The 23,401-nt window shown below is 41.6% G+C and overlaps 1 protein-coding gene across 1 annotated transcript in view; it reads left to right on the forward strand.

Annotated features, from left to right (window-relative positions):
• The window catches only part of LOC144686197 (uncharacterized), a 170,546-nt gene that overhangs the window by 74,429 nt on the left and 72,716 nt on the right, over positions 1-23,401 (forward strand). The window contains exons 20-25 of the mRNA XM_078551295.1: positions 2,871-2,969; positions 5,515-5,568; positions 12,695-12,802; positions 13,716-13,769; positions 13,897-13,995; positions 18,702-18,755. Of these exons, the coding sequence (XP_078407421.1) occupies positions 2,871-2,969; positions 5,515-5,568; positions 12,695-12,802; positions 13,716-13,769; positions 13,897-13,995; positions 18,702-18,755 (468 nt within the window). The remainder of the gene's footprint in view (positions 1-2,870; positions 2,970-5,514; positions 5,569-12,694; positions 12,803-13,715; positions 13,770-13,896; positions 13,996-18,701; positions 18,756-23,401) is intronic.

Genomic DNA, 23,401 nt, shown 5'->3' on the forward strand with positions numbered 1-23,401 from the left:
CTGTCGACGACACCTTCCATCACTTTATTGATGATCTCGAGAAGGCTGATGGGCAGTATTTGGCTGGGTTATGTTTATACTAGTTTTTTTGGACAGTATATACCTGGGCAATTTTCCACATTTCTGAGTAGGTGCCAGTGTTGTAGCTGTACTGGAACAACTTGGCTATGGGCGCAGCAAATTCTGGAGCACATGTCTTCAGTACTATTGCAGCAATGTTGTCAGGGCCCATAGCCTTTGCAGTATCCAGTGCCTTCAGCTATTTCTTGGTATCATGTGGAGTGAATTGAATTGGCTGAAGACTGGCTTACGTGATGATGAGGACCTCAGGAGGATGCTGAGATGGATCATCCATTCAGCACTCTGGCTGAAGATGGTCCAAGTATAACTAATCATCTGAATCTCAGAGAGACATTTAACTAACCTGTGAAGCACAACATTAATATTTCTATCTATTGATAGAATTTTTATTTATAATTGACAAAAAATTAGAGGCTCAAGTCTCCAACATGAAGATTTTTTTCCCTCAGTTCCCATCACCCTCTGCCACTTGCTTCTAATCTTTGCAGAACCGTGACCTTATTGGAATATTTCCGCACTAGTAATGCTATTTAACAGAGCATATGACACCCCATCCAATCAAATAATTTTCAAATTTCCCATGGAGATATTTCCACTCAATTAAGTTAAACATTCATATGCAAATTATCTCATTGTCTGCTCCATACAGATATTGCTCTGGAATAATTTTGGTTCAAACCTGATGTGAATAATGTCCAGAGTCCTTAAGACAAACTTTTGAAACAACCCAGGATTTGAGGCATCTGAAATTTGGATTGTTGAATCCAAAATATGTTTATGATTATGAAACAAAATTCTGGAGAACTGGAGGCAGACTTTCTTCTCACTAGGCTGCTGGGGACTTCAAATATAAAAGTCATCCTCCACCCTACAGGCAATCTTGCCATTATAACTGTTCCTCTTAAAGATCTCTCCTTGTCTCCTCCACCCTCATTTCCAACAACAAGTAAGAGGAGCTCATGAATTTCTTTATCACCAAGATTGAGACAATCTGATCAGCTGCCACGTCCCTCACTCCCACTAGTCACCAGGCCAAAAAACCTCTGAGCTGCCCCTTACACTTTCTCTGAACTTGCATCTTTTTCTAGTCTTCCTCCTATCTCCCATCGTGCCCTCTCCAAGCACATCTTATCCATGAGAACCTTCTCCTGCTCTCTCAATCCTATTCCCACTAAAATACTCAGCAGCTAAATTCCTTTCCTGCTCTTGTGTCAACTGATGTTGTTGATGGCTTCTCAGGCACTGTTGCCTTATCCTTCAAATCTACCGTTATCAACCTCCCACTTTAAAAAAAAAAACAACCCTTGACCCTTCCCATCCTTGCAAAACACTGCCCCAGCTCCAGCTTCCCTTCCCTCTCCAGAATTCTTGAACATGTTGGTGCCTCCCAAATCTGTGCCCATCTTTCTCAGAATTCCATGTTTGAATCTCTTCAATCAATGGCACTTGCCACAGTACCTATTTGACTGTGACAAAGATAAGCTACCTCTCCTCATCCTTCTGGATCTGTCTTTGACATGGTTGATCACATCATCCTCCTCTAATGCCTCTCAACCCATCTGAGTCAGACTGCACTCGCATGGCTCTTTTCTTACCTATCTAATCATAGCCAGAGAGGCACCTGCGAATCTTCTCTCCTGCTTTTGCACTATTACCCCCGATGCCTCCTCCAGGAATCTATCCATGTCGCTCCTGTTTCTTTCCTGTATGCTGCCTCTCGGTCACATCATCTGAAAATACAGCATCAGATTCCACGTATATGCTGATGACACCCAGCTCTATCTCAGCCCCACCTCTCTCGGCCCCTCCACTGTCACTAAATTGTCAGACTGCTTTTCCAACATCCGGTACTGCTTGGGCAGGAATTTCATCCAAACAAATATTGGGAAGACCAAAGACAACGGCTTGGGTGCACTGCCACACATCTGTTCCCTAGACTCCATCCCTTTCCCTGGCAAATGTCTGAGGCTGAGCCAGATTGTTTGCAGCTTTGGTGTAGTATTTGATCCCAAGACAAATTTCCAATCACGTCTTCACACCATCACTAAGACCACCTATTTCTTTAAAAAAGTACATGAAAAGAAAATGAGTTATCATCTCGATAAGCAGCTGTCCTGTTAAATGGAAGGAGTTTGAGATTTACAGGCAGTTGTCAATCTAGAAGGAAAGTTCAAGAGCAATTAATGTTTATATCAGTTTCTGAGTCTATCCATTTAGATCACTGCTGCATAAAGAGTAGGCTTTGTGATCTTAAAGGAATAGGCCAATGTTGGCTGCATCTTATCACAGCAGCAGAAAGCTTTTCTCAAGTGATATTTATTCTTCTTATAAAAGAGCTATAAAACTATGAACATACAAAAATGACAGGCAGAAAAAGACCAATCAGTCCTTCAAGCTTGTCCAACAGAATGATTGGAGCATCATGACTAGGCACCTAACCCATCCACAACCTTATAATCTTCTGGGAGAGGCAAGAAACAAAGCACAACCAAGGGCCAATAAGGGAAAGAATACACTGGAAAATTCCCCTCCAACACCCCTGCTGCGCACCCCCCCCCCCCCCACCCCCCACCGCCCCACCCTCAGGTGATCAAAAAAAGCTATCTGGTTAATGCCTACAGCTTGCTGGTCAAACTCAAGTCAGATCTGTGTCTCAAAACAATGGTGCCTCTTCGCTGGTGGAATATACAGCAGGCCTGTTCTGCTGTCGATGCCCCAAAAGTTAAAAGCCTACCCAAGTGAGATGAATCATTGCTCAAGCACTTAACATACTTCCTTCCATTGCACAGGGCTCTCCAGGCATAAGTGGTGCTGCTGGGTTTCCAGGGCCCCCTGGATCCACTGGCCCAACAGGGAACACTGGACCAACTGGGATCAAAGGTCAAAGGGTAAGAGATTTATTTATTCAAATAATACCAAATAATATGACAATTTTAGCATTATTTTATCACCTCTTTCTCTTGGGATAAAATGAAGTAACGTGTAAAAGCAATTTGGTGGCACTACTATATGCATTCATGTTGTATAAATGGGCAAACTAATCCCTATATTCTGTATTCAGTTCTGTTTCTTGCATAGAACAAAGTTTAAAAAATAGGACTGCTCCACATCACCATGAATAAACAGTATGACATAAACTGACAATAAATTGCAGCATGATGATCACACATCAATGAAAAAAAATCATTTAGTTCGTGAAGGTTCACCATCAGACTATCTTGGAATCTCTGCCAGCAAGTGGTTGAAGTGTGGGAGGTCTGACTAAATCCCCCCACACCGGGCCACCCCTATCCCATTGCCCATAAGAAGAACTAAAAACAGAACATGCTGGAAATACTCAGCAAGTCAGGCAGCGCATCTGTGGAGACTGAAACAAAGTTAACATTTCAGGTTGATGACCTTTCAGCAGAGCTGGAAAAAGTCAAGAGATGTAGCATCTTTTAAGCAAGAACAGAGGCAAAGAGTGGAGGCTGGAAATCTGAAGTTAAAAAAAACGCTGGGAATGCTCAGAACAGGCAGCATCTGTGGAGAGAGAAACACAGTTAACATCTCAGGTTGATGATTTTTCATCAGAACGGAGAAAAAGTTAGAGATGTAACAGGTTTTAATCAAGTGTATAGATCGAGAAAGAGGGGAGGGAGCAAGAATAAAAGGGAGAATCTGTGGTAGGGTGAATGCCAGGGCAGATTATATGTCATAAGGGATGATGGCACATGAAAGAAGTAGTGATTTGAACTAGTAAAGTTCTCCTCTATTTATTCTAAAGAGACAAAATGCTACCTGTAAGAGATTATGAACAAATTTGGAATGCAAAATGTTCACTCCAGGAATGCAGAGCATCTAATGAGATATTTGGATTAATAATTATGATCATTATCCATTATGAGGTATATATATATGTAAAATTAAAAAAATACAAACAGGACTCAATCAAATCTAGCATGTGTACGACACCTTCTTCCAGCAGGAATAATATTTGCAAACCCGGGGCATCCATTATACATTATGAATACCGTTTCTCAGCAGATAGAGAATGAATTGGCTGAAGTTTGTGAGGTTGTGCATTTCTTTTCTGCACCATTCACTCAAAATCAGCCAATTCAATGCAAAATTGCAGATATTTTAGTCCAAGTTATGTCCTGTGCAAATTGAGTTTCGACCTTCTTTTGTGTTGGTTTTAAAAATGCACTAGAAGCTGGCCATGCTCATAAGAATGACCCCAATCCCAAATTGAATTAATTACCATTGCGAGTTAACTAAGGCTACAAAAGTAAGTCAGAGCTATGCTTGGTAGGGGAATGTTGGTAGGTGACTGAAGATGGGGTAGTGAATGGAGCAATGTATGAGGCTAGTGGTTCATTTGTAAGGTCTTGATAATGCATTCACTGACCTTGACCATTGATGTCAATAAACATCTTGCTGTGCTGCATCCAGCCTGCTTGCATTCACAGCTATGGCAATCTGCTCTCACTGCCTTCTCCGTGCGTGTCTGTGGATAGAGGATCTGTGTCTTCCTGTCCACTTCCTGCAGCAGGCCTCCAGGCCTGCAATGGAGAATCTTGTAGCCCACTCTCTGCCCTGTAACACTATTTCTCAGAGTTCTTCTGGCCCAAACGCTCTTCTGTAGCTAGTTCTAGTGTTTGCTGCAGCCAGAATGCATCTCCCCTTTTAGAGGTGCAGGTTACTTTTAAGTAATGCAGGCTAGCTTTAAATGGGACTAGCCTCATACAAGTTTTGCCCTCCCGTTGAAGCATATAGCCTCTCAATATACCGCATATAGTGCTGGGCTGTATGATACTCATGGTATTGAGCAGCCAGCACAAAGTTTGCGTGCTGCCTGCATCATAAGGAATACGTGAGGGTTTACATGCAATCCTCGTGTGTATTTTTGGGGGCTAACCAATTTTGCCCTCAGGGAATCCTAAAGCATTGAAGGAGATGTTTTTCCCCTACGTGCTAGTGTTGGCTATCTGAAAGAGCCAATCACTTAATCCCATTCACTTCCCTGTCTCATTCCTTTCAAAATGTTTCTTTTACAAATATTTGCCCACTTTTAAAAGCCATAATGGATTACATGACTGTTCCTGATAGGCTCTTTCACGTCTTAACAAATATTTATCTTAAAAACAATTCTTCTCACTCCACTCCTGCATTGTTTTTGGCAATGTTCTTAAATATATGCTCGCTATTTATTGACTCACCAACCAATGGGAATAACCTTTTTCTATATTTACTTTTAACAAAGCCCTTCAGAGTTCTAAAAGCATAAATATGTCTTTACAATAATGTATGTAACTCATTCTAGTCATAAAGGACATTGTGATCAAGAAAACAAGTTGGTGGATGAAGAAATGATGTGCTTAATCAAGTTAGTAAATAGTTGTTTCTAGTGACAACTTATTAGGAGGTCATAATATTATTTTCTTCTTCCAGGGAGAACCAGGCCTATTAGGCTACAAGGGAGAACCTGGATCTAAGGGCGAGTCTGTAAGTTTCACTATCTTGCAAAATAGAATAAAGGCAATAAAATACTGGCATAGAGCCTGTAAAGGGGCAAGTGATATTAAAACATGATATAAAAAATTGAAAATAGTTTTACATTTTTTATTCACATCCCTTTATTCTCCTTTTCTTCAACCACCTGTCAAATCTACTGTTGCTGCTACATTTCAAAAAATTTGGAGTCAGAGTTATGTTTTGTTTCTGAATGGACAATTTATTCACAACAAAATTAGAGAGCGAGAAGCATTAATTTTCTATGTTGAATCATGGTATAGTTGTTGTAGTGGAAATGCGACTTTAATATAGACTGTGCTGGAAATTAGATACTCTTAGTTATAACATTTTCGGGAGAGAAAAAGGTGTGGATTACATAAAATATTATCATAATTAGTATATCACTAACTCTGGTGTTGCATTCCACAGCATCACAACCTATTTCTTAAAAATTGTTTCTCCTGGTGTCTGTTCTAAATCCCTTATCTTTAACCGTGCATCTAGTCACCTTGTTATTGAACCCTCAACCACAATTTCTATTCATTTTGTCAATTTAAAATTGAGATAGCAAAGAATAAGGTTAAGAGAAATTTCATTTGGAGTAGATTGTTGCAGTGTGGAGTGTTTTACCAAAACAAGTGGATGGCACAGTGATTATTGCTTTATTTAAGGGTAAATTGGATACATATTTAAAACAGAGAAAGATACAAGACTCTGAGGAGGATGATACAGCACAGAAGGAGGCTATTTGGTCCATCATGCCTGTTCTGGCTCTCTGAAAGATTAGTCTCATTCCCCTGCTCTTTCCTCAATGCCTTGATTTGTTTTTCCATTTTAGGTAGAAATTTATTTCCTTTTTGAAAGTTACTATTGGATCTGCTTCTAATACCCTTTCTGTTTCATGTTCAAAGACAGCAGCATGTTTGGGTTTTGAAATGCAACAATACTCCGTCCCATAACTGGCTTACTGTAGTCATGTGACTTCTGCCTTGAGGGAATCTCTCCATAAGCTGCCATTTTACATCAGTTCAATAAAGACCTACAATGAGAAAGCACTGCTGTCTTTGAACTTGAAACATGGCATCAGAAGTGGGATTAAAATAATGTTTTGAAACCCCGGAACTTCTGCAGCGAAGCCACAGCTCAGAAAGGCACACAGAAATGTTCAAATCTGCTAAAAGCTTCTGAAAAAGGACATAGGAAAGCAAACTCAAACTAAAGGTTGCAAGTAAAATACTGAGTGAGTTAACATGGCTGTAAATTCCTCCCTCCCAGCACCTGTTGAAATGAAAGGCGATATGTGGAAGAACTGGTAGTTTTCCACTTGCAATGGAAAAAATATGAGCTTGAAACCAATGTAGTTAATAAGCTTGTGCAGATGCAAATAGCCACACTTCTAAAACTGCTGGGGAAGGACAGCTACAAATTGCATTCCACCTTAAACCTATCTGACAAACAAAGGAAAGAGATGACAGAGATTTTAAAAGCCTTGAATGCATATTTTAAATCCTGAGTGTATGTTACTTATGAACACTATGTATTCAATACTAGAGCTCAAGGTGAAAGGAATCCATTAATCAGTATGTGACTACAGTAACACAGCTTGCACAATCATGTTTATTTTTGATAGCTAAAAGATGATTGAATAGTCTTAGGCCTAAGAGACCCCTCAGTGAGAGCAAGCCTAATGAAAGAGGAGAATCTTATGCTCAAGAAAGTGATTGATGTCTGTCAAAATGCAGAGGTTGTAAAACATCAGCCAGAGCATATGTATGGCAGAACAGACCAGGAGATACATTATGCTGCAAGACATTGCTGGCCGAAAGAAAGGAACAATTGCAGACAAAAGGCAGGATGCAAATGCTTTGGAGGACATCACGCAAAGGAAAAGAAGGCTTGTCCAGCTTGGGGAAAGCAGTGTTTTAACTGCAAGAAGTCAAATCATTTTGCACACAAGTGTTTGGCAAGAAAGAAGCAAAACAAGCTTATACAGATGGCACTGGAGAGATAGCAGCCGAATTCTGATGAAGAACTACGCAGATACAACAGGTTGGTTCAGTCAAGTCTGTAGGTGATAAATGGTTTGTGACTGTTACAATGATGACCGCAGAGAGAGAGTATCAAGCAAATAAGAAGTGTCAGGTAGACACTGTTGTGTCATGCAATATCATGACCTTCACAGACCTGTGCAAAGTGGCTCAACATGGCGATCTGAAAATGAAGCCCTCGAAAGTAAGTTTGAGGCTACATGATGGCACGATACTCATACCGAGGGGACACATTAGTCTGAGAGCCCAATGCAATAGCAAGAAGGAAAATCTAGAGTTCCAGATCATAGATGGGATACGACCATACATCTCAGCTGAAGCAAGTCTAAATCTTGGACTGGTAACTCTGAATGCGCCAACAGATATTTACAACGTGTCACAGCACACTAAACCATTGAGCGCTGAACAGATCCTAGAGGAGTACAAAGATGTGCTAACAGGGTTGGGATGTTGACCAGGAGAATATCATCTCAAAGTAGATGAGAGTGTAAGACTAATTCAGCATTTGCCGAGAAGAGTTCCAGCTGCCATCAAGTCAACCCTAAAAGACAAGTAGAAGAGCTGGGAAAGAAGGGAGTAATCAAGAAAGTGACAACTCCTATAGGCTGAACTAGCAGCATGGTAGCAGTGAACAGCTGCAAGAATGCTTAGGCTCAAAGGATCTAAATAAAGCACTGAAGAGATCTCACTATCCCATGCCAGCCATCAAAGCAATTTTTCAAAACTTGCCAAGGCAAAGATCTTTACTTTCCTAGATGCAGAGAATGGTTACTGGCAACTGAAGCTGGATGAAAGCAGCAGCTTTCTAACTACATTCTGGATGCCATTCAGGAGATACAGATGGTTCCACATGCTGAATGGCATTTCCAAGGCTCCAGAAGAGTCTCAACGCCAATAGCATGAGATAGTCAGTGATCTTCCCAGAGTGGAAGCCATTGTGGATGATCTACTAGTCTATGGATGTGGAGACAGAATGGAAGAAGCCATAGCGGACCTAGATCAGAAATTAATATGACTGTGAGAAGGAGCTCGCCAGGTAAGTTTGAAGCTGAACAAGAAAAAATTGCCATTGAAAGTACCTAAAGTCAAGTACATAGACCATGTATTGACAGCAAAAGGTCTTCGCCGGATCCTGACAAGGTGAGAGCTGTAGCAGTGATGCAGCGAACAACAGATTTGTGAACTATTTAGCAAAACTTTTGTCCAATTTGTCATCGGTGTGTGAACTATTATGCAAGCTCGCTGCCAAGGATGTGCAGTGGTATTGGGGCACAGAACAAGAAGCAGCATTCACTAAAATGAAACAACTAGTGACAACAATGCCAGTGTTGAAGTACTATGACATCAATGATGAAGTCACCTTGCAGTGTGACACCAGCAAGACAGGACTTGGAGTAACCCTAATGCAGCAAGGACAACCTGTCACATTTGCATCCAGGGCACAAACGCAAATGGAACGATGCTATGCCCAGATTGAGAAAAAGTGCCTGGTTATTGTTTTAGCTTGTGAGCATTTTCATCAATGCCTGCTTGGGAGAGACAAAATAACAGTGGAGTACGACCACAAGCCACTTCAAAGCATTTTTCTCAAACCACTACTATCTGCTCCAAAATGTCTACAAAGAATGTTACCTTGTTTACAAAGATATCATCTGGATGTGACATACATGCAAGGAAAACAGATGTACATTGCGGACATGCTGCCGAGAGCAGCACTCCCCATGAAGAAAGTTGAGGATCCTACAACAGAATGTGAAATCTTCCAGATTCAATGTGAAGCAGTGGCTCGACATAATCTGGAAGTCTCAGCCCAGCAGAGACATTGAATCTGACAGACAAGTGCCTTGCTCAAATCAAGCGAACTACCCAACAAGATGCAACCCTCCAAGTGCTGCAAGAAGTAATGATGAAAGGATGGCCTGAGAGCATCAAGAACACACCTGTGGCCACAAAAGCATATTGGGAATACTGAGATGAATTGAAAGCCCAAGATGGCATCTTGTACAAAAGAAATAGAGTCATCATCCCTAAGGAGACGAGAGGAGATATGCTCAAGCTCATCCATGGAAACCATCAAGGAATTGAATCAAACCTGAGAAAGGCAAGAGAAGTGCTCTACTGATCAAAGATAAACAATGAAATTAAAGACAACATAGGCCAGTGCAGTGCTTGTAATGAGTATCAAGCTAAACAAGCTAGAAAGCCATTGCTGATGCATAACATCCCAGACAGATCATGGATGAAGCTGGGAGTAGAGCTCTTCACTCTAGCAGGAACTGTTTATCTTGTCATTGTAGACTACTATTATGACTACTGGGAGTTAGACCAGCTGACCTCAACGATGACAGGAGACATAGTAGAATGCCTAAAAGCATTCAGTCATTATGACATTCCAGACATTATGATGAGTGACCATGGCCCTCAGTTCACAGGTGAAGAATTCAGGCGCTTCACAAAGGATTGGGAAATTTAACACTATACATTAACTCCGCACTATCCCAGCTGAATGGAAAGACTGAGGTGGCAGTAAAAACCGCCCATGGAATCATCAAGAAATCCAGCAAATCCAGCACCGATGTCTACAAGGCAATCCTCGAGTGGAGAGAGACACTGACTGAAGGCATGGAAAGTAATCCATTCCAAAGACTAATGTCAGGCTGCACGCAAACTACTCTTCCAATAGCAAAAAATCTACTGAAACCAGAAGCAGTGACAGGCATGAGTGAAAAAATCAAGGTGAAATGGCAGAAAGCCAAATTTCAGTTTGACAACACTGCCAAATCATTGCCAGAGCTGAGCATTGGCAAACCAGTCAGGGTAAAAACCTTCAACACTCTCAACAGGAGTCAGCCGACATGGCAACTTGGGACATGCACAGAGAAATTTTCGCCTTGATCGTACATGGTTGATGTGAACAACCAAATATACTGGCGCAACTGCTGGTGTATACGCACAACTAGTGAAGCTGTTCCTTCACAGCAATCGGCTAGTCAGGATGATGGGATTTCACCAGCTGTACTGAGTACAGAACTACCATCAGAGGTCCACCTGTCCCCAACAACCGCAATGGAATAACAACAGTTACCATAGCAACAAGCACCACAAAAACGACACTCTCCAGACAAGATACATCACCCAGATGAACAGCCAATGAGAACGCACACGTGTATCATTAAGACACCTGTGTGATTTAAAGACTAAGTATGCAATGCAGGGGCAGAGACTGACTAGTAGAACAACCAGTGTTAATGCATGAGAATGGTGGGTATATAGTGGGTAACTTGAGTAGCTCACAGTAACGCATGATTGTGCATGTAAATGTGTCTTCTGTTCATTAGGAAAAAGGGGATTTTTGGATCTTTTGTTCATTATGAAAGGGGGATGTTTGGGTTTTGAAATCCAATCTCACTACATGTCCTACCTGGCTTGCTGTAGTCATGTGACTTCTGCCATGAAGGAACCTCTCTGTAAGCTGCCATTTTACATCTGTTCAATAAAGACCTACAATGAGAAAGCACTGCTGTCTTTGAACTCGAAACACTTTCAAGCAATGCATTCCAGATCATGACAACTTATTGAATATAAAAAGAAAACTCCTGTGTCTGTGCCTTCTGGCTACCAACTCCTGCTAGTAAGAACTGTTGCTCCCTATCTACATCAAGAAAACACCTCATAAGTTTGACCACCTCTATTGAAAGCACCCCCTAACCTCCTGTATTCTAAGAAGCATAATCTAGCTTCTGTGGTTTCTCTGCATAATGGATATCATTCTAATAAATTGCCTCGCCAAGGCTTTGACATCCTTTCTAAAGTGTGTTGCACTAAATTGAGCACAACGTGATAGCTAAGGTCTAAACCAATCCTTTATAAAGATTTAAAATAACTTCCTTGCTTTTGTACTTTAATGGCAGAATTTAATGTGACTCACAGGAGAGTGTTGTGAGGCGAGGAGGGCTGTGGAAACAGGACTTAAGGCTGGGGGCAGAGTACCTGTCACCTCTCCGACACCATGCAATTTTCTCAGAGGCAGGGAAGGTCGATGATGGCCTTCCTGCCCAGAGGCCAAGGGCTTCTTCCTGCTGCTGCTGGCATTTTACCCGCATCCAGTGTGGTGGGGGTGGGGGAGTTGGGGAGGGATGCAGCTGGAGGCACCCCTGCTCAGGGAGATTGTTAGTGACCTCTCTTCGGGCTTGAGGAGAGGGATCAGGCACCCAGTTGCCCATGGAAGCACCCCTGGTGCAAGGGTCACACCCATGGAAACACATCCACTACCTCCCTCCCCCACCCACTATCACTAATGACCCCACCTCTCGCAGGGCCTGCCTCATTTACCCTGACCCCACTTATCTCGGTTCCATTGCAGCATCCATGATGCTGCTTTGGGCCAGTTGCAGTTCCAGCAGCGGCTACTGCTCCCAGTGGCATTGTTGGGACTGAAGAGCTACAGGCTCTCTGATCGGCTAGCAGCTCTTGGAGGCAGATATCTTGACCTTAAATGCTTGAGAGCCTCGGCGCCAAGCAGTCAATTGCCTGATGGCCACAGAATTAAGTCGGGTTCCCAGAAACAGTCATGTCAAGATTTTTCTTGGCTTTGTGGCCTGTTGTCTACATCAAATTCAGCCATATGCCTCTGTTTATAAAGCAAGGGTCATGTGTATTTTTAATAATATCAACTTTTCCTGCCATATTCAAGGATTGGTGTATGTGAGCCCCCAAATCACTTTGTTTCTGCACTCTCTTTAAAATTATACCAGCTAGTTAATACTGCTTCTCACCATTCTTTCTTTTAAATGCTTCACCTCATGCTTTCCTGCGTTAAATTTAATTTGCCATGTGCCTGTCCATTTCACCAGTCTGATTTTTTTTAATGACTCATTATAAATTACTTCAACATCATGAGAAGTGTCAGGTCTTAAAGGCATTTTCCCAAAAAGACTATGAACACACTTCAAAACATTACAAGGCCTGCAATAGGTAAATTATTACTTAGCTTAGAAGTTACCCAAAGAAATGGTGTGAACTGTTTCATATTACCCATCTGATCTATTCTTTTTCACTGATCTATCTAGGGTCCACCTGGCCCACAGGGAGCTCTTGGCCCAATGGGTGAAGAAGGCAAGAGAGGACCTCGTGGTGACCCTGGTCCAATTGGTGTTGCTGGTGCCTTGGGAGAAAGAGTAAGAACATGACAGGAATTACATTGATAGCTGAAATGTGACTGTAAATTATTAATGATATTTGAAAACGTCTGTAAAACCCTTTGAAGAGAGGTTAAATAACAATTATAGTCTAACTAGGTTGTAACTTTTTGATGTGTGTTTATAAATGACTAAACATTATACTGCATGGGAGTGGTACAGTGGTGCAGTGGTTAGCGGTGCTGCCTCACAGTTCCAGGGACCTGGGTTCGATCCCCACCTCGTGTGTTTGTCTGTGTGCAGTTTGCACGTTCTCTCCGTGTCAGCATTGCTTTCCTCCGACCATCGAAAGACATGCTGGTTAGGTGGATTGGCTGTGGTAAATTGTCCCTGTGTGCACGTGAGTGTGTGCCCTGTGATGGACTGGTGTCCTGTTCTGGGTGTACCCTGTCCTGCGCCCATTGCCTGTTGGGATAGGCTCTGATGACCCTGAATGAATTGGATGAAGATGTCTGGAAAAGTGAGTGAGTGTATTGCATGGAAAGATATGGTATTTAAGGTGGCATATCAATAATTAATAGACAGATTAGACAAGCAACACGTTTCACAAATTTATCTCTGAGGGATCGCTGTAGTGATGGTTGCATTCAACCACTGTAACCCTGAGTGAGACAGCAGTGATAATCAGCAGGGCTTCCTTCTTCTGATTTCCATCAGTGCACACTGAAACGTACATTAGTGAGAGCAGAATTTGGACTGACTGAGATGCTCAAAGTCGCACATTATCCATGCTTGCCAATGAATCATAGATGTTCGGCATGTGACCAAAGGGCAGCCATTGCCTATAGACCTGAGCTTGGGCAAAAATAAGCAGGGTAAAGCAGAAGTTGAAATTGCATATTTACTGTTAGCCTTTTGCCACTTAAATTCAGAGTTTTCCTTTTGTAACTAGGGGTCTCCAGGTAATCGTGGTTTCCCAGGTCAAGATGGGCTACCTGGTCCAAAAGTAAGTAGATATTTGTTATATTTAGCAAACAATTATAAGTTTTTAAGAAAGCCAATATATAGTTTGGAAACTCTTAGGAAGGGCTTTTGGTCAATATTGATGAAGAATATGCTTTTTACATCATCAGGGTGCTCAAGGACAGCGTGGTATAACGGGTCCTGGAGGTCCTAAGGGATCATCAGGTGATCCTGGCCGCCTTGGTGATCGTGGTCTCCCAGGCGCAAGGGTAAGAACATTTATTAGGATTTAAATAGTAACGGTGTGGCAGTGCCTCAATTTTATTAACAGTAATTATAGGGAAATGTACAACATTTACTCAAATTGATGACTGCTAACTTGGCTTTCTATACCCAGTTTATCAATAGTTGAATAGAAGTAAAGTTATGAATATTCCAAAATAGAAAAACAAATACCACGGAAAAATATCCAAAGAAAAATTGCAACAATATGAAATGCAAATTTTGAATTGGTTTGAAATTTCCTGGAATAATTTCATTCAATTCTAAATTTTCTATTGTGAATTGACATTAAGACAAGAATTGAAAATTGTAATATTGAATAATTCTGTTGTATTTAAAATTACAGTTCAAACTCCTGGCATTTTGTTAAATTTCATTTTTTTTTATGGGGAGGACTTTTCCCTCATTGGGCAGTAATAGAGGTAAAATCTGATGGGCATGACATTTGTTTCAGTAGTGCTCATAGTTTGGGTGTGATGGGTGCACCTTGTAGCCAAAATGACACCTGAGATGCATGCACACACTTATGGGGAGAGTTGGACATAATATTGGTGATGGCCTTCATAGTGAACATCCACCGGAAGTATGCGGAGTAGGCTGATCATAACATTAATCAGCATGCAACATGATCTGACATCACTGCTACAATTTTGAAACTTAACACTCCAGCTAACACCTCTTAACACCATCTGCAAGGTGCCATTGACTGCATCTGGGTGCCACATGTCAACTCTGCCCTATACTGCAAGCAAAGAGGAATCCATTTCCTTATATCTAGCGAGTGTGTGACCCTGGAAAGCAAATCATGCAGGTCAATGCCCGTTATCCCAGCCTTCGTGATGCCTTCATTCTGCAACGCTTTGCAGTGGCAGCTGTATTTGAGTCATCAGGGCAAACCAAAAGGTTGCAACTTCGTGACAAGGACTATCAGCTGACGGCATGGTTGATGTAACCTATGCACATGTGGGAAGCATGCATACAGTGAAAGCCACGCTACCAAATGAAATGTGTTAGAGAAGACCACTGGTGTGTTGGAACAACACTGCTGCAACCTGGAATGCTGAAGATGAACCCTGTGCTACTTGACAGAGCATCTGTCAAGATTTGTGGTGGTCAACTGCATGCTGCACAAACCCACCATATTGTCACCAGCTATACGGGGAGCAGGTGAGGAGCAGAGGGGAGCAGAATGAGAAAGAGGAAGAGAGAAAGCAACTTAGACCGCCTCTTTATAGCCTGATATTCATGAAGAACTCACCTGAGTGTGACACCAGTAGCTGTAACCCAAATTTTCCTTTCACCAACAGTCCCACGCCTTCCCTCTGTCATTGGCGATTACTGTGTTCACTTGGTCAATATGCAAAAATAAAAGCCAGCACGAAATAAGCATTCCAAACCAAATTCATGAAGCAAACCATTGTATATTGCACACAAACATCAACTAATCACTCTTCTGCATTCACCTAGTTCCTGTCTTAGATGCCTTTCATTGAAGGCAACTGCAGATGACCTTGCAGGATGCCCTCAAACAGCTCTGGGCCTAGAAGGTCCATCTTGGAACTGCTCCACTTTGGCATGCGTGGCAGCAGTCTGGGTTGGCTGGCTGGGAAGCAACAGCAAGGTCGGAGGGGCAGTGGTGGTGGTGAGGTTGGTGGGGGTGGGGGGGGCGAATGTTGCCTTTCTGAGAGAGTATAGGCTTGTGCTTCACAGAATCACTGCCACCTCCCCAGGCTGGTACCTCAGCAGTCTTAGTAATGGGTTGGAGGGCAGAATTTTGGGCTGCAATAAGAATCTGCTGGACCCTTTGCACCCTGTAATTCCATAGCCTTGATGGCTGCAGTCTCTGAGCTTGCCTGGCAGCAAGCTGGGCTGCCATGACTTTAGTCTGAGCTTCCACTGTAACACTCAGACTTCTGTTGGAAACTGCTTGTGGTGCAATAGAAGCTGAGGCATTGGCCATCAGATATTGCATCAGGTTGGGTCCATTGATATGCTGATAGAGTTGGCCACCACTTCCATATTTGAAAGGATGGGCTCCATGCTTTGTGCAAAATCCTGTGCTAAGTTGGTGTCTGAGTCCCCCATGCTCCTTGACATTGACTGCCTGCTGCCTTCTGTATGCTGCCCCTTTGAAGTTCTCACCTGAATCCTCTGTAGCAAAACCTGTTTCAACCTCGCCAGGTACCTCCGCTATCCTTGACCCTTGTCCTGGCTGCTGACCACCCATACCTGATGACCTACCATGTGCAGGCCAGTTCTATCCTCTAGTGGCTCTGAGTGTGAAATCTTGTGACAGTGCTAAATCCTGAATTTTCGCACACGAGGAATATTCCCAATTCTGCAAATCCGACTCAAGAGAAAGTGCCCTGGATGTTCTTATTTTCGTTCTGGGGTGGTGGGTTGGAGTGAGGCTGGGTGGCATGTGCTAACAGGGGCTGATGGATGCAGAGTCGGGCTGTGTGAAAGGCCTGCCTCAGTGCTTTGGAACTCCATTCCAATTGTAAAAAATACAATAAAACAAAAAATAGCCCTCCAGCCTTCAACCCTCACACACTCTCACCACCCATGCCCCATCCATGCCAACTCATTCACCTCATGCCCCTAACCCACCCCCCCATGGCCCATCCTATCCTCCATGCCAATCTAATACCCACCAATCACCCTCAATAGCCTGAATGCCAACTCATGACCCTCAACCCACCACTGTTTTCCCTTACGCCCTCCGTGTTAACTCACCCAGTATCCACCATAAGCAGACCTCAGGACTCATACTGAGATGGAATAAAATAAAGTTGTGTCTATTGCAGTCTTTATTTAAAGAAAACAGCTTTGTTCATAAAAAACCCATTCACTATACTTACATTCCTTCAACTGCATAATCCTTATAAAAAACATTTCATTCAAGTGCTTAAGCCCTTATGAATCAAACATTTAATTCATGTGCTTAGCAAAAACAAGCATTTGTGTTCATTGCTCCACATCAAAGACTTTATAACCACTTGGAGCTGTCAATCAAACAGTGAACTGACAGGTACTGTGATAATGATAGGTTGTGAAATTAGTCACGCAGCACAAATCCTACGATGATAACGCTCAAACTTATGCCAATACAGAGTGAAATAGCAGGCATTGATTTTTCTTTTATATCGCAATTTAAAAAAAATTAAAGACCAGGAGATTTAAATACCTTGACAGCTTCACAGTTCCAAAGAGCTTGACAGTTTCAATGCATTTATTCACTTTTTATGCACACTCATGTCTAATTTTAACAATTGCAAAGGGCACTTGACCTCTCCCAAAGGGTACCTGACCTCTCCCAAAAGGCACCTGACCTCTATGATCCTAGATCTTTTAAAAAAGGTGCCCTACCCCTTGAAAAGGGTACCCTACATCTCTAAAAGGGTACCCTACCCATCCAAATAACTATGGCAGCTTGAGACCTTCTCCTGAAAAGTGTAAAACCCACGAGTCATGTTTTGGACATCCCACTAGCAAAAATTGGATCTGTTTGAAGGCTGCACTGTTACATATGCACCTGCCTCCGTGAACCACAGATGCGCAAGCTACAACCTGTCCCTATCTCCCTCTACTTCCTGACAGCCCCAGCGAAAATGGTGGCCGCTGGGTTTGGGGGTGGGACTTCTGGAATCAGGGCTCTGGTGCCATTTTGGCTAGGCTGGAGACCCTCTTCATCTCCACCATGTCTTCATCATTACTGTCTCCTTGCTGTTCCAGCACTGCATGGCCAGTTTGCACCTCTTGAGTGTCTAAAAGGAAAAAAAGTACAAGGATGAGGTTGTGATGTCGGGAAGCAATGAAATTAAGAGGTGCACGTTTACACCACCTGTAGCTTGCAAATCAGAAGAGACTGTGGGATGAGGGAGAGTTCCGATGTGAGAAGGAGGATTAAGTCCAAGGATACCATCATATACAAACATATATACGAACATACTAAATAGGAGCAGAAGTAGGCAATTCGACCCCTCGAGCCTGCTAGCTTGCTCCACCATTCAATAAGATCATGCTGATCTGTTTTTGTTTCAAGTTCTGCATTCCCATCTACCCCCGATAACCTTTCATTCCCTTACCTAACAAGAATCTATCTACCTCTGCCTTAAAAATATTCAGTGACCCCGCCTCCACCGCCTTCTGAGGCAGAGTGTTCCAAAGTTGCACAACCCTCTGAGAAAGAAAACTTCTCCTAATCTCGGTTCTATAGGGGTGACCCCTAATTTTAAAACAGCCCCCCTAGTTCTGGACTCAGCCCTGGATAGTGAGCAATAATTGATTAAAGAAAGGAATACAAACTAATAACATAGAGAATCAGATTAATTGGCATAGATGAATGCCTTTACGGTATAGCCAAGTCTTTTTTTAATTAGAAACTTTTGAGAATTTGCAAATTAACTTCTGCTTGTTAATTTTATCAAGTAATGAGTCTTATTAACTCCTAGTAATAATATATTCACTGAAATCAGAGAGAAATAGGAGTGGTTGTGATAAATATATTTAAAATAATGAAATTCTGCATTATTACTTTTGGACGAGAAGTTATATTGCACGTGACTGTTATTGGCAAACTAGTCACACATTTATAGGTTTCAGCTGCATTTTGTTACAACATTTCAGTGAATATTTTAATAGTAAATTTTAACCAATAAACTGATGTAATAAGTTTTTTTTTTAATTCTAGGGCCTTACAGGAAACCCAGGAGTCATGGGTGCAGAAGGCAAACCTGGAGCTACGGTATGTATTCAGATCAGACCATGATTTAGAAGGGAATGATGATCCACAGAGTATCATGAGGTTTATTTTTATTTTATTTTATTTGAATCATTACTCGCTGCTATACTTGCCTTTAATAATTCCTGAGGGAAGACTTCTTCCCATTGCCTTGGCCAACATTCTTCCCTCAACCAGCACCATTAAGTACAGACATTCTATTTTTGTGGGGTCTTTGTTATGTACAATTTGGCTGCGGCATTTGTACACATGGAAGCCATGAGCAGTGCAATAAAAGGTAGTTAAGTAGGTGTAAAGCACTTTGAGAGGTTCTGTGAAGCAAGCCTCAACTCACCCGGGGGTACTTAACATGGCATTGTGTAAAGTCAAGTTTAATTTTCTTTCTGTATAATGCCCTATGATGTTTTGCCTCTTGGAATTCTGAAATTGCTAACTAAATTGACAAAAATTACATAGCAACATTATTAGGAAAATGAAACAACAAAAACTGATAAACTAAAAAACTCCAACTATTGCTGATTGATGGCATTTTCTGGTTCAGATATTTATTCATGCTTACTGCCTGGCCAGGAGATTCCTATAAAGCAGTAAGTACTGAAAGAAGAAAAGGGATCTGTGAAAACCATAGAATAATAATGTTCCCACTTCAATGAACACTTGCTCCATAACCTTTTCAAAGAATTAGATTCTGAATGCATTCTCAAGCTTTGATGGCACAGTCAATAGATCACTATATTGTTCTTTTCTTTCTCATGGAAACACTACCTGGTATTATGGCAGGTGCTCTTTGATATAGTTAAGGATTATTTATCTAAAGGAAACTTAAAATATACACCCTCTATGCACCTACTACTTTGATAAACAAACTTTTTGTTCATTTTTTGTTTTAAAACTAGAACAGGAGGAACACTATCCAATTAAATCAAAGCCATTCTTCTACTGTAAGAATTATTTATGACTTTCACATTCCCTACATTGAGTGTTAGACTGGACTTCATGGATTTTAATCCACATTAAAAAAAACACATGGGTGCACAACCTCCAAAAGAGATTATCTTTTTTTAACAGCCAATACATTGGTTAAATAAGAAGTCTTTAATTGCCGTGTTGACCAAAGCGATGATTACTCCAAGTCTGTTGGACTTCTTTCCATTAGATAAGAACCTGTCAGCCTTAACCAACTGCAAGTGCTAAAGCTAGATATGGAATTGAGTTTGACATTATTTGTATTCACATTTCCTTTGTGATTCTCCCATGAGCATTTTAATGATTGGTTCCTTTAGGCACATCCATACCTTTTGTTGCTTATTTTTATATTCTTTCATGGGATGTGAGCATCACTAGCAAACTGGTTGAGGCAGATTTCTTCCCTCGAAGGGCATTAGTGAACCAGATGGGTTTTTATGACAATCAATGATGGTTTCATGGCCACCGTTACTGAGACTAGCCTTTAATTCTAGATTGTATTAATTGAATTTGAATTCCAACAGCTGCCATTGTGGGATTTGAACCCATGTCCCCCAGGACATTAGCCTGGATTGCTTGTCCAATGACATTACCACCAGGCCACCATCTCCATCATGTTCATGGTTGCTTCAACGTTTAGTGGTTATTTCATCATATGTGCCACTTCTTGCATTTTAATGGCATCTTATCTCAAAATTGTCATTTTCTTCTGCTAATCCCACAATAACCAAAGATTTGTGCCTGATTACCAATTGCCTGGCAGATGGGGCTGGATTTTCACTACCGATGCAGGTAGCTTGAGTCAGGAATCGGCAGACCTGCCTTGATATAATGAACCCCATCACCGGCAACTTTTGCTCTGGGGAGACAGGGTCAAGTTTGGCCCACTGACCCCTGAAGCAGATCAGAGGTGGCCACAGGGGAGGACGAATGCCGAGGCAGGCTTGTTTGAAGGCCCTCCTCAGATTTCTGGGACCTTGTCCTAGATGTTTTAAAAGCTGTTAGGCCCTCTTGCCCTCACCCCTCACACCCCCTCACTCCCCACCCACTCCCCATGCTCCTCCGTACCAACTTGTACACCCCACTCCTCATGCTCACCCATACACTATGTCACCTCCATGTCAACTCAGACCTCCATGCCACCTCCATAGCCACTCACACAGTATCCACTATGGGCAGACATCAAGAGCCATGTGGAGATGAAAAAAAAACTTATAATCTAATGGAGCTCACACACACTTTATACAGAATAAAAACTCTCATTCATGAAACCCATTCAAAAATTATAAATCCACTCAGTCAATCTGTCACAAAAAAAAACGAAGTTCTATTCAGTAACCAGACCAGATATCTAGTTCTTTAATAGTCTCTTTAAACTGTCAATCAAAATGTAAACTCAGCTCCCACAATGCTGAGATGTGTTTTTTGAGCTTTTGAAACTCAGCCAAGAATCTATAATGACCTCAGCTGTATTAATAGCCATTGAGAAATGTCAACAACAAACTCTATTGAAACTGTAGGAACAGATGGTAATGGGTTTTTCTTAGCTACACCAGGTGGCCTGCCAACTAAAGTAGTTTTTTAAACTTTAACTAGTAGCTGCAGCCTGTTTTTCTCATGTTTAAAGGGCTGGAAATTTAATTAACCTCAGATCATGACACTTAAACAAATCTCATTCACCCTTCAAGAATGTTTACATCTGCTGTATAAATATATGGCTTCCATCCTGCGGGTTAAGGCCCCTGGAACAGCAAAAATAGATATTTTCAACTTTAGTACAAATTTCACATGTTCTTGCTGAGTTCTCAAACTACTACTGCCAATTTAATTTGTCAAGTCTATATGAAGGTTACAGTCCCCCACAATTATTGTATTGTCTTTGTTACAAACTCCTCCTGTTTTTGATTAACATTCTGTCCAATAGTATGATTGCTGTTAAAGGGCCTATAAACTACTCCCACCCAACATTTTCTGACCCTTGTTATTTCTTACCTCCACCCATAAAGATCTTACTCCCTGTTCTTCTGAGCCAAGATCCTTCCTCACTACTGTCTTTATGTCATTCTTTAATATTAGGGCTACCCCCATCCCCAAGCCACACCCACATAACTTTTCCCACTGTCCTTTTGAAACATCAAGCACTCTGTAATATTTTGGTTACCAACTTTGTGACCATCTCTCTATAATGGCTATTAGATCAACCCCATTTATTTCTATTTGTGCCATTAAATTGTCCATCTTTTAGTGAATGCTTCATGCATTCATCTAGAGTGCCTTTAATTTTACCTTTTACCATTTTTCCTGGTTTAATTTTATTCACTGATGCACTATTATCTTCAAACATTTTGTCCCTTCCTGTCACACTCTGCTTATCTTTACCCAGAATGCTACATTACTCTGCGATTTTGACTTTTCTCTTCGCATTTATATAATCCTCTCACTTGAGCCAGCCCCTCCCCCTTTTTAGATTAAAGCCCTACCTACATGAAACCATCTACATGAAGCCATCTGTACTGTTACCTTTTATCATCCTTGGATGTAGTCATACATACCAACCAACGCTCAAATATAATTCCCATTTTTGTCAATATTAAAAATTTGTTAGGTTATTAATATTAAGTTTGCTAGGCTATCATTTCATGCTCTGTTTTATTCGAATTACTAAAGTGAATGCTGCGTAAGTTAGGATTTACTTATAGGTATTTGTTCACTTCTGAACAAAGATAGCATAAAGGCAGGCTAGAAATAAAGACAAGAGAGACCTAGGCCTTACTTCTATCTGGACAATGGGGCTGTTTGCATATAAACTCTCTACAAGATGAAGGTAGGAGACAAGAAGGCCATGCCTTATAGGTTTCATAACAAAACACGGACCCAAGTGAAAAACCAATTGCAAAAGGAAGCAGGGGTCCTCCAAAAGGCTACTTTTGGGCACCCAATTTTCATTTAGCCTAAAATCGGTGATAAACTGAGATATAATCCCTCAAAAGTATCTGGTACATATGCAGAACAATTAGGAGATTGAGAGAAATATGCAGGAAGTGGGAAAATATGAATGGTGGGAAGTCGTTTGTAATATATGAGAAACTCCTGTCTGTTGTCATATGTTTTTTATTTTTCTTCATATTTGTTTGGATTACAACCCTGTGGTGTGTGTGTTGATTGTCACAAGTGCAAGAACCTGCTTGCATCAAATTGAAATAATACAATATTCCCTGTGTACTCTACAAATGAGGCTTTTATTGGAATTATAAAGTGCATCTAAGAGGTAAGGCCTATAGATACTTGGAGAGGGACTAAAGGGAAAATTTATTTCAAACGTCCCTAATAGCAACAAGAGCTTTAATACAAAAGCAAAATACTGTGGGATGCTGGAAATCTGAATAAATTGACCCGTAACTTCCATGGAGTGGCAATCACAGTCGGATTGCCTCTCTGTTCCTAGTTACTTACCCTGAAGTGCAGCCGCACCTTTCTCACCTGACCTTCCGACTCAGGCCGGGTGAGAACAGCGTTGTGCAGTGAGTTCCCGAGGCCTTGTGTCGAGGGCAAATGAGTTGGAGGTAAGTATGACACGACCCCTTTTTTACGGCACTAGCTGTCATAAAGCAGGTAGGTTTAAAGATCCAGCCACTTTGAGAGGCCAGGGAGAAGGTAAGTGTATCAGGTAAGTGCAGGGTAGG

This window comes from Cetorhinus maximus, chromosome 11 (assembly GCF_964194155.1).
Source record: "Cetorhinus maximus chromosome 11, sCetMax3.hap1.1, whole genome shotgun sequence".
Lineage (NCBI taxonomy): Eukaryota > Metazoa > Chordata > Chondrichthyes > Lamniformes > Cetorhinidae > Cetorhinus > Cetorhinus maximus.